Source organism: Mirounga leonina, unplaced genomic scaffold (genome assembly GCF_011800145.1).
Source record: "Mirounga leonina isolate KUSES-001 unplaced genomic scaffold, KU_Mleo_1.0 Mir_92, whole genome shotgun sequence".
NCBI classification, from domain to species: domain Eukaryota; kingdom Metazoa; phylum Chordata; class Mammalia; order Carnivora; family Phocidae; genus Mirounga; species Mirounga leonina.
Window position 1 is genome coordinate 12,766,133 of NW_023270852.1, and position 12,201 is coordinate 12,778,333.

General features: G+C 49.0%; 1 protein-coding gene across 5 annotated transcripts in view; it reads right to left on the minus strand.

Annotated features, from left to right (window-relative positions):
* The window catches only part of CLPB (caseinolytic mitochondrial matrix peptidase chaperone subunit B), a 162,215-nt gene that overhangs the window by 26,729 nt on the left and 123,285 nt on the right, over window positions 1-12,201 (minus strand). For all 5 annotated transcript variants that reach the window (XM_034995491.1, XM_034995494.1, XM_034995492.1 and 2 more), the window contains 4 exons: window positions 8,642-8,719; window positions 7,374-7,429; window positions 1,389-1,433; window positions 856-1,017 (listed from right to left, as the gene is read on the minus strand). In XM_034995491.1, coding sequence (XP_034851382.1) covers window positions 856-1,017; window positions 1,389-1,433; window positions 7,374-7,429; window positions 8,642-8,719 — 341 coding nt within the window. The remainder of the gene's footprint in view (window positions 1-855; window positions 1,018-1,388; window positions 1,434-7,373; window positions 7,430-8,641; window positions 8,720-12,201) is intronic.

A 12,201-nucleotide genomic window follows, 5' to 3' on the forward strand; every position in this document is an offset into this window, starting at 1 on the left:
TAGGGGGCTAAATGGAAAGGTAGGCTGGACTCCATCTGGACACATGTTGGCTAATATAGCTCCTGTATGGGAGCAGGAGAAGCCTCATGCCCAGTTCTGCAAGGCCCCTAAAGGAGGTCAACCCCTCCTACGATCATAAGTCTCTCTCCTCTGCGTGAGGTAAGGAGTGGCAGAGAGAGGGAGAACTGGGACTCTGGAATCAAATGTATCTGTGGCCCAAACATGGTTCCTCTGCACAGTAGCTCCATGCCATGGGCAAGACATTTATAACCTCTCTGAACCTGTTTCTTCTTCTGTAAAAAATGAGGGTTTCTACTCTGCCTGCTATTGTGATGGCTGGCAATGGCGTCTTTAGCCTAGTACACAGAATGTGCTGAAAAAGAAAGGAGTTTTTTTCATTTAGAGTTCACCCCACCAGCAGGAGACTGTCTAGTTTGTGATGAGCCTGGAGCTCCTTGAAAGAAAAGGGCTCCATGAGCCAGAAAGGTTCTTGGAGCTTATCTTGGATCCAGCCTCCTTGTTTGTCACATGAGGCCCCTGATGCCTAGAGATGGAGCAGAGTTGTAACTAAAAATTCAGGTCTGTCCTGGCACCTCTGCTCCGTGTCTCTCTAGAAGGCAGCCTGGGCAGCCACAAAAACTCTTGGGTAGAGCTGGTTTGTCCGCAAGTGCTCAGCCTGGACCCTGGTCCAGAAAGGGGGCAAAGCCACATCTGCTAGGTGACCGAATGTACACATGTGGAAGTGGCAAGTGAAGGAGGGATCAGACAGGCCTCTGGGCCCTTGATTCTTATTGTTCATAGCTCACCATACTCCCAGATGTCCCCTACTCCATCCTAGCCCAAAGTGACTTTCACCTCATCAAACAGCTGCAGCATGATGGTGAGCACATCTGGATGGGCCTTGTCCACCTCGTCGAAGAGCACCACAGCATTGGGACACTGCTTCAGCTTCTTGGTCAGCTGGCCACCCTCCTCATGTCCAATGTAGCCTGGTGGGGACCCGATAAACTTGGCCACCTGGAGGAAGGAAGGAAATATACTGGGAAGGCTGTTCTATACTTTTAGTTTCTGATATGGGCATGCACAGGAAAATGGCTTCACTCATTAGCAGTGCCTGTCTCAACAAGGACAGTCGGACTTTTTTCTGGGGTGGTAGGAATCCTGCCGCAATGGAAGAGCCTACAGATCTTCTCTAGGTTTCTTTTTCAGAGCAAGTCCTATGCAAAACAGATCAGTGACCCTCTTGCACACATATGCCCCCAAAGGATGAATCCCAAGGCTGCTGGAATTATCTCAGGTCCATAAGCAAGTCACAACAAAATACCCAGGCAAAGTCTTGTTGACTTCCAGGCCCTCCAAACCACACTTCAGCGAGGACTCTCACTTACCTCATGCCGCTCTTGGAACTCAGACATGTCCAGCCTGATGAAGCCCTGTGTGAAAACAAGCAGGAATCCATTTGGAGGCAGGAAGGTATAGAGGGAAGGGTTAAGGAGGAGCACATTTCAAATATCCCTTAGGCTTTCAGACCACACCAATGCAAGATCTTCTATCCCATTCTCATATATTTTTTATCTCCTGGCCTCCTTTTCTGTCCACTCATCTCCCGCATGATACCCTCATTCCCTACCTCAATAAACCCAAGTCATGTCCCTGCTCTTCTAAATCTGGCTCAGAATGTCTCTTTTTTCAGGCTTCTACTGGTCTGATTACCACGTCAGGATGGTGAGGGCATCCTGTGTGTGCTGGAGCCACAGCAGCGAACAAGTCTTGGTCTCCATCCTTGAGGAGAACCCCTCAAGTGGGGCAGGTAGACATGGACAGATTCAGTTACAGTCATGGACAGATTCAGTTACAGTCAGTGTGGACCATGATGAGAAGGAAGGGTGCAACAAATACCCAGCCAGCTCCGTGGTGCCCTCAGCTTTGCAGGTCTTTGTGGGTACATGCCTCTTTGTTTTATTTATTTTTTATTTTATTTTATTTATTTATTTTTTTTAAGATTTTTTATTTATTTGACAGAGAGAGATACAGCGAGAGAGGGAACACAAGCAGCGGGAGTGGGAGAGGGAGAAGCAGGCTTCCTGCAGAGCAGGGAACCCGATGCGGGGCTCGATCCCAGGACCCTGGGATCATCACCTGAGCCGAAGGCAGACGCTTAACGACTGAGCCACCCAGGCGCCCCGCCTCTTTGTTTTAGATTACGTTTCTTTTGTGCTAAGAAATCTTTTATTTTATTTATTTATTTATTTTTTTTTTTTTTAAAGATTTTATTTATTTGACAGAGAGATAGACAGAAGAGCACAAGCAGAGGGAGTGGCAGAGGGAGAGGGAGAAGCAGGCTCTGCACTGAGCAGGGAACTCGATGCGGGACTCGATCCCAGGACCCTGAGATCATGACCTGAGCCGAAGGCAGACGCTTAACCATCTGAGCCACCCAGGCGCCCTTATTTATTTATTTAAAAAATTTTTTTAAAGATTTTATTTATTTATTTGACAGAGAGAGAAATAGCGAGAGAGGGAACACAAGCAGGGGGAGTAGGAGAGGGAGAAGCAGGCTTCCCATGGAGCAGGGAGCCCAATGTGGGGCTTGATCCCAGGACCCTGGGATCATGACCTGAGCTGAAGGCAGACGCTTAACGACTGAGCCACCCAGGCGCCACTCTTTTGTGCTAAGAAATCTTTTAATTTATTTACATTTCCTCATTTCACTTAAAAGCTATCCATAAGGCAGCTTGTAGCCCATCTCTCTCCACCACGGGGTCTAGGAGTGATCTGCTGGGAACTGGTCCTTTGGGGTGAGGTGCAACCATGATTAGCCCCAGGGAAAGGGTATGTGTGCATATATGTAGCAAGGGGGTTGCAAGTTCACTCTTTTTCATGACAAATTTAGGGATTTATATTCCCAGGTGCCCTGTCCCTCCACCCAGACCAGGGTTCCCCAGGCTCCTTTCCCACTGGCACACGTTTCCACCTCAGACAGTGCACTCACTGAATGCACTTCTGAGAGCTGGGGATGACAGGGCACCAAGACCCTAGAGAGAGGTAGCTATCTCTGTCTGAAATTCCAGCCACGTTCTAGCACGGCTGCTGGTCAGAAATGTTAGTTTTTCTGTGTCACTCTGTACCCGAGGTACAGGGCAGCAGAAGAGCTCTGGCAGGGACCTGGCTTCCAGTCCCAGTTCGGCCACTGTCTGCGTGGCGTTGGGCATGCTGCCTCCCCTTTTGGACCTGCAGTTCCTTCTTATGGAGCACAGGCCCTTGTTTCCTCTCCCTGCCTCCCCAGGGTCCTGAGAACACCTAATCCAAGAGGTAGGTAAGGGCTTGGAGCAGTATTAAGGCCAGGTGGAGGTTATCGCTGCGATCAGAGAACATGGGGCATCAGCCAGCAAGCATTTTCAGAAGGTCCTAGGCAGCTCAACCAAGACAAACACAGGCTTGAGGAAGAACGGGAGCATGAACATGAGGAAGCTGGGCATGCTTTCCAGAGGGAGCAATGCCCTCTAAGCCCCAAGATGGGTACCTAATGATAATAGCTGACAGTCCCTAGATGCTTATTAAGTGCCTGGCAATGTTCTAAACAAGCTATACAGAGCTCAGAACATGTACAAGTCTATGAGGTAAGTATTATTATCATTTCTACCTTCCAGATGAGAAAACTGAGTCACAGATGAAAGTAACTTGCCCAAAGTCCCTCAGGTTTTACAATTTAGCTCCAAGCCTGTGCTCTTAGCCACTTAACTCTACTGCCTCATATTTCCTGCTGTCAATCAGCTCTTGGCAGTCTTCACCTGTAAGTTCTGAGCTTTGTGCCCTGATGTCAAGTGTCCCAGGACACCAGAAGTATAGACTCTAATGATCACTTATGTCAAGTGATGTGGGTTCTCATCCTAGTTCTTCTACTGATTTGCTGAGTAACTTTGAACAAGTTCTAGGGCTTGATTTTCTTAGCTGGAATACTTTTGGTTTCATATGATCTTAACTTAGGGTTATCTAGAAGTGAGGCAACAATTATGATAGTAATATCCAACATGTACTGATTGCTTACTATGTGTGAACGGTGTTTAGCAGTTTACATGATCACTTTTAACCTTCATAATAATCCAATGAGATAGGCACCATAATTGAACCCATTTTACAGATGAGAAAACAGATGTGAACAGAGATCCCAGCCAACTCCAGAGTAGTTTCGAGTTGGGGTTTGAACCCAGGCAGGGGGACTCAGACCCTTGCTTCCGATCCCTCTGTCACAGTGCCATGCTAACTGCCATCTTCAGGGCGCTACCACCCTACCTCAGGAGAAGATCACAGAGCCCCATTAAGGTTCTCTTTCAAGGATTATTAAGCCTAATAATGGAAGTTAACAAAACTGCTCAAATTTGGGAGAAAGAGCAGAGGCTAATGAGAGAAAAAAATTAAGCCAAAGATCTGATAAAGAAATTACACAAATGTGCAAATGAGACCTTGTGAGGCAGCCAGGTCCAGAGGCATTAGTGACCTTTTACAAATGAGGCACTAAGGATCTGAGAGCCGGAACTCAAATCCAAGCCACCGAGTCCCTGGCCAGTGTCACTGAGGGTGTCATTGAGCCAGTGCTACCGCACAGTTCCTCTCCAGCTCCTGTGACACGGCACTTTCTGTACATCGTTCCTTGGGTCCTGCTAGCGTCGGGTACAGTCCAGGTCTCTCGGGTTTTGAAGGCAGGTCTCACACTGGCCTGTTACATGGCCAGAAGATGTCTGTGCTAAACACAGACTCTGCACGGAGTTGGTACAAGAAAGTTTTACAGAGGCACCACCTAGGATTTAAAAATTAAATACACAGATGGTTGTACTGGGTTTCTCATGCTTCACATCTCCCTATTTGACACGGGAACAAATTGACAAGTTTACATTTAACCTCCTACCGCAGCTAGGAACGATGGCATTGAAAGGAGAGTTGAGAGACTGGATTCTGATTTTACTTCTTCCCCTCACAAGTGACCCTGGACGGGCCTGCCCCTACATGCTATAAGGTCTCAGTCTTCTCATCTGCAAAGTGGATCTAATTCAGCATCTATGCTATCTTCTTCATGGGGTCAAACAAGACGGTTGATGGGGTGGTACCATGGAAAGTACAACATGATGAATAAACAGGAGATCAGGGCTCAGGCGCTGACTTAAGTGTGCCACAGCCTGAGCTCACTGTGACTCAGTATCTTGCTCCATGCTCACGACAACTTTAGACACAGGGCTGGACAGCTGCATTTTGAGGTGAGAGAGCTGAAACTTGGAGGAGTCAAGCAACCTGCCTAAGGCCAGGAGAAAGTAGAACTGGAGCCTGTGCTGAAGAATGGCTGGCTCCAGGGCCTTGACCGCCAGCCCACCTCCTCCGAGGGGTGATGGTGTATTGCAGGATGCCATCCCCATGCTTTCAGGAGCCCCTGCACTGGTGTCAGTCGGACCCTTGTTCAGATGTGCCGACTGAAAATGACCTGCCTCATCAGTCTCTTAGCAAGCCCCGTCTCCTTTCTACACCAGCAAGTCAGCTGATGCTTTCCTTCTTCTTCCACTGTGTATGAAGACATATTAAGACGGCTTGGATAAGGAGATTATAATTTGTAATTAAATATTAACCTTTCTGACAGTATTAAAATTAAACCACTCAGAATTCTTCATCCCTAATCAGGTGGTTCCTGCCCGTAACTGTATCTTCCCTAATAGTCTTGCTAGTTTATGGCTCTTTCCAGAGTGCTAATTGTTTCAATCGCTGCCAACCTGATGAATTGTCTTAAAAATGCTATTTCAGTTGCAGCATATTAGCATGCCATGTGCTGCTTCTTGCCTACTGCCTGTCAAGTGGGTCTGCTCTGGGCTTGGCTGAGGCAGAGCATAGCTACTGGCAGAGCCAGGGAGGCTTCAGAGCCTTTGGCCAGTTATTAGGCAGAAGGGGGCCGAGGATGTGGCTCAGGAGGACACAGCCTGAGTGACCTATGTTGTTTCTGTGGCTGCCAGGCCCTCAGGGAGGGGGCAAAGGGGCAGTGAGGCCAGGAGCAGGATGGAAGGTGGCTAGGACTCTGCTGCTGGGGCAGTTCTGGCTGAGAGGCCTGAGTAATTCCTCACTGCCTCAGCTGTGGAGGCCTTCCACAGAAATTAGCCAAGGGCATCTGGGGTCACGGGCAACCTCAGGTGGTGGGCAGGGGTACCTTAGCCTCCAAAGGGGAAGGCTGGTGGAATAATGTTTGGCTTTAGTTGAAATGTTTCTGCAATCTTCGAGGATGGCTCTGACATTTCACTCTGCAGGAAGATGCTTCCAGTCACCCCAGAAAGTCAAATTAAGTAGGCCTTGAGAGCCTGAGCCTGAAAAAATATGGGATAGGGACAGGTCTCTCTTGTGGTGAGTCCAAAGGCTCCAAAGTCATGGGGAAAAGGGGACTGTGACCACTCCGCAGCTTAGGGCCTAAGAAATCATGTTTAAAAGCTCATATACAGGGGCACGTGGGTGGCTCAGTCAGTTAAGTGTCTGCCTTCGGCTCAGGTCATGATCCCAGGGTCCTGGGATTGAGCCCCTCATCGGGCTTCCTGCTCAGTGGGGAGCCTGCTTCTCCCTCTCCCACTCCCCCTGCTTGTGTTCCCTCTCTTGCTGTGTCTCTCTCTGTCAAATAAATAAAATGTTAAAAATAAATAAATAAATAAAAGCTCATATACAGGGGTGCCGGGGTGGCTCAGTCAGTTAAGCAGCTGCCTTTGGCTCAGGTCATGATCCCAGAGGCCTGGGATCGAGTCCCGCATTGGGCTCCCTGCTCAGCGGGGAGCCTGCTTCTCCCTCTGCCTGCTGCTCCCCCTGCTTGCACTCTCTGACAAATAAAGAAAATCTTAAAAAAAAAAAAATAAAAGCTCATATACAATGGAGAGAAGCAATATGGCATCTTGTCATTCCTACTTGTTTTCTTCTACAGGCCCCAAGACTCTCTCTGGCACAGCCTTGACGTACTAGATAGTAATAATATGTTTCCAAAGCTGTTTCCCTTTCTGGCCTGAGTTCCTCAGGGCAGGGGAGTGTCCTAAATGTTGAGTTATCAGGATCTAGTACAATACCTGGCCAGAGTAGATGCCTGAAAATGCATGGATGAATCTCACTGGGTTCTCCCAAATGGCCCAGCAGTCAGGCAGGGCAAGGATTATTTTTCCTGTTTCATAGATGAATAAACTGAGGTACAAGGAGGTTGGATAACTTGCCCAAATTCCTGGAACAATTGGTGGCCAAGCTGAGGCCAGACTGAGGCCTGCTTTCTGGACCAGGGTCCATCTTTTTGATTCACTATTGCCACATTCAGGGAGCCTAGAATTTTGGGGGGCTAGCAGTAGTGGCGAGGCCTACATCCCAGCTCTTACCTTTTTGGCATCTTTGTGCATATATTTGGCTGTCTGCTTGGCCAGCTCTGTCTTTCCTAATAAGAAGGAAAGGAGAGGTGTTGGGTTAGAACCAAATGATTGTCTTCTGGAATGAAAGAATATTAGAAATGCATGGACATTGGAAATAATATATTTTATGGATGGGCTCAGGGAGGGTCGGTGACTCTCCCAGTCATTGGAGGGAGAATTAAAGGTGGAGCTGGAAACAGAATCAAAGTCTGCATTGCATCTTGATTTTTCTGGGGATGGAGACTGAGACTTTTTTTCTAATGGCAGCATCCTAAGAGTGGGAGGTGGACTCTTATAATCCAGAGCCAACTTGTCCTTTGAAGCCCAGTGCAAACCTTGCCTCTGATAGGAGCACCGTGACTTCCTGGTCCCTGCACTGAATCTCTTTAGACACTCATGGTCTTGCCATCCAGCCAGGCCTTGGAGCCATAGGCTGAACAGAGGCTGGGAGGGATTAAGAACACCTCTCCTCGGCCTCATAGCCTTTCTCTGTAACATAAAGAAGGAATGACAATACCAAAGTGGTGGCTCTGAAGGGCCATTTGGTATGATGGCCAAACCTTTGGAAGTCACTCTCTAGCAGAGGAAATCAAGTTCTACAGTATCATGGTGAGATGGAGGTAACCTACTTCTGGGGGAGTGGTAGGTCCATAAAGATGCTAAGAGGGAAAGAAGAGACAACAAATGCATGAAACTCCCCATCAGGACAATGGTGGGAGGAGGTGGTGCAGGTGGGGGTTCTGTGAGGGTGGAGAGTAAGGGGGTGAGATTGCCTCAGATAATCCAGCCAAACTGACTAGAGAAGTCCCCAATGCATTTGACTGAAACCAATTTTGCGATGCACTCCACACTGTGCTGGCCATATGAGGGGCTTTCTTTAGCTTCCTAGAAGGTTATGCCCCAAGCTGCACTAAATAAGGTTGGTGTGCTGGGCAGTGGAGGTGGTTCAACTATTTCAAAGGGCAGCTCTGGGGATGCAGAGTAGCCGGACCAGGGCTAACAAACCCCAAAGGGCCTGGTCGTCCAGGTGACGTAGGCCCTGCACCACAGCTTCCAGAGAGAGGGGCATAATTCCAGCTGTTCCTAATGTGACAGATAATCCTCTTGCTAGCTCTGTAATTTGGAGGTGGTTGTTTTCAGAGCTGGAGTTGTATAGCAGTGGATTGTGTGACCCTGGCCCATAGCAGCTAGGGTTCCCCCAGCTCTCCTCGCCCCCTTGCCAATCTGTTCCCAGTTACCTATTCCAGATGATCCCAAAAAGAGGAAGACCAGAGGGTGTTCTTCGTCGTACCAGCCATTCTCCTTCCTCCGGATCGCTAGGGCCAAACACACAAGATTGGGGAGGGGGGGGGTGGACAGGGAGGGAGGCAGATAAATCAATGACACAAAAGGCAGGATAATTATCACTAAGTATACAATATGTTTTACTGCTCTGCGCCCACTCAAAGTCCTCACTACCATTAGTGCTGCCTAATCTGATTAGCTGGCAAGGCCCCTAGAGACACCTAATCAGGTTAGCATGGATTTGGAAAGCTGCCCAGAGCAGATTTCGGATAAAGTTTTCCAGGATGAGCACTCAGCGTTGCCAGGGAAACTGAAAGGCGGGTGGATGGTGAATGGAGGGGTAGGGGGCTGGTGAAGGAGAATTCAAGAGGAACTTTAGCTCTCAGATGGCTGGTTCCCCATCTACTCACCACTGGTGGGAGACTGAGCCTGCCTCCTATGCAAACAGAAGAGAGAGAAGCCCATGGCAGGCCCTAAGGGATCTGGGGTGTGAGCTCTGGACTCTCCCATTTGGGGAAACCAAGATCTAGTCCACTGTCTGGAAGTATAGCCAAATGTACTTTCTGGAATCCAGTCAAGGGTAGTGTGGAGCTCAGGGCACAGACGGGTGAGCCACTCGGTTAGCACTGCCACTAACCATGGCCTCCAGTGGGGAGCAGTGCTGGGGGAGTGGGACAGATCTGTACTAGGTTCCCTGGGAGTTCAGCTCTGCTCGAGTGAGACCTGACCGCTCCTCTTCAGGAGGAAGTATATATATAATCAAGGGCTGTGCATTCAAGGTGAGGAAATTAAGTGCCTAACTACGGAGTGGGAGAGTCAGGCTCAGAGGCGTCACTCAAGCAGAAGAGCAGGGGGAGGAATGAGGCAGAACCATTAGAAGAACAACCATTTATTGAACATGCTATTTGCCAGGCACAACTGGAAAAACTGTCAACATTTTTTATTACTCAAGACCCACACAAACCTCATGAGAGGGGTATTATTCTCAATTCTATTATACTAAACAGGAAACTGAGGCAAAAGATAAAGAGACTTGCCCAAGTCATACAACTAAATTACTAGTTGACTGGTAGAGATGGTAGAGTCTCTTCTCTCTCTAAACATTTCTTTTTTTTGCTCATATACAGCTGCTTTAAAAAAGTGAGTATCAATTTGGGTTGCATTAATGGGAACATGGCAGTCAGAAGCAGGAAGGGACAGAGCACTGTGTTATGTCAGGGTTGGTCTGCATGTATGGCCTGGTTCTCAGAGTGTCAGGGGGAGATAAACAAAGGGATATATGTCAGAAGACAAGGCCTGAAAAACAAGTCAACTGAGAAAGAGTTGATGGTCTTGGGGAAGTATTGGCCAGTACTGAGGTACAAGGATCCTAAACGCTATACCGTGTGCTACCATCTGTATGGCTGGGTTCCAGAGAAGTAGCTGCGGAGGTCAGGGACGGCTTTCTGGAAGAAGTGGGACTGATGAGGGATCGTGGAGACTGGGAAGGATCTGGAGGGAAAAAAGGTGGCCAGCATGACATAGGTGGAGAGACAAGAATGAACATGAGTAGTTGTGGGTGGAGTCAGATTATGGTCTCAAATACCTGCCTTAGGACTTCAGGTCCGTGTTGTGGCCTTTCTCACCTCAAACTCAAACGCTGCTACCTAAAGATCTTTCTAGTTCTGGCCTCAGGAGGAACAGATGGAAGTGCAACCTCTTGGGAGACACCCCCTGAGAAAACACTCAAGTCCAGCCTCTCCCTTGGGCAAGGTCCCAGATCATCTCTAAACTAGCTGACCCAGCCCTATGGAAGGCTTGGCTCTCAGAGGAACCCACCAGCCTCACAGGTACCTGAAGGCTGGGGATGATGAGGGGTAGTCCAAGCCTGGCTGAGATGGGAGTCCCCAGTGCCCCGAGAGAAACAAGAACCCATGGGTGGGGTTTTTGGGGAGGCAGAGATATAAATGGCAAAGGCTAGACTTCTGTGGACGCTCTAGGTAGATGTGTGTTGGGGCAGGGGTGAGAGAGGGATTATCTGAAAGGAATCACATTCTTCCAAAAGTTGTGTGAACTGAGAAGGTAGGTTGGAAAGAAGCTGAGCATGAACTGGGTTCAGGCTTCATGGGGTATCTGGGAGAGGCAGAAGTGCCCAGGCATCACTCAGACAGGTGGCCTGGGGGAAGTGGGGTTCCCCAGGTGTCAGGTACCTGAGGTTCTGATCTGGATTTCTCTTTCAGGAAAGCTTCCCAGCCACTGAGAGCTGCACACTGCTGGGCTATGCAGTTCAAAAACGCCATGGAGAAGGTGGAATTGGATTATGCCTGGGGCCACCTTTCCCCCTTCTTTTCTAATAATGCACCTGGGAGAGAGCTCTTTATAATGCCAGGCAGACTCCACTGCACAGCTGTCCCTGGCCAATTCTGCCAGACCCGGGGCATGAGTCTGGGGTGGGTTTGATCTGGCCCCCTGTGAAACAGGCGAAATGCCAACCATTAAACAATTACAACTCTGGATATTTCTAATAATATCTGAAGAGAAAAACGACCAAGCAGATGGAGTCCGACAGAATGAAAAATGGAAGCAGCTAGGAAAGACTGAGGAAGGCAGGCCCCCAGGGTGTGTGGCTGCCAGGGTGGCTGATGACCACGGCTGGGAGCCTTGAGGGTTCTGTCAGGCTGGGGCAGAGACACTGATGGGCCACTGGAGACGTGGCCATAGGTACTGATGTCTCACTGTGGACCAGCAAATGCAGCAACTTACTCCGCTAGACTTTTCAGTCTATTAAAAACTTCCATAGACATAACTTCATTTGAGCCTCATTATGAATCTACAAAGCTGGCAGGGCAGGGAATTTGATTCCCTTCTTCTTCTTCTTTTTTTTAAGTTTATTTAGTTTTTAGTAATCTCTACACCCAATGTGGGGCTCAAACTCACAACCCTGAGATCAAGAGTTGCATGCTCTTCCGATTCAGCCAGCCAGGCGTCCCTTGGTTCCCTTCTTACAGATGAGGAAGTATGTGCGGAGAAGTTAGGTAACCTGCTCAAGGTTACACAGGTAAACAAATGAAGGCCCTGGGCTTTACCCTCAGCTCTGGCTAACTCGCGAGCCTGAACTTGTGCTTCAGGAGTTTAAAGAAAGGAGTCAGCCCTCCCCGGCCACAACACCTCCTCATACCCTAGCCTCACCCAGAAAACTTGTCTTTCTGTAGCTTCCAGTCTAGCTCATTCAGCCTTTGATACATGGCCTCAGGAGCCCCTGTCCTCTGACTGTCTCCTGACTACTCTCTGGGCTCGAGATGGTGTCAGGGTCCCCTGAGCAGGCAGCTCAGCCCCTTCCTTGGCCGGTCCCATCTCTGCTAGCTCCCACAGGCCCAGCTGCCTCTCCACAGGCTGGGCCAGCACCAGTGCCTCCTTGCTGTGTTCTTCCCCTTAGCAGAACGCCTTCTCCCGGCTGCACCCACCACTACCGGACCATCTTCAAACTCACATGCAGCAACCTTTTTGATGATCCAACCCCACCTCTACTCCATTA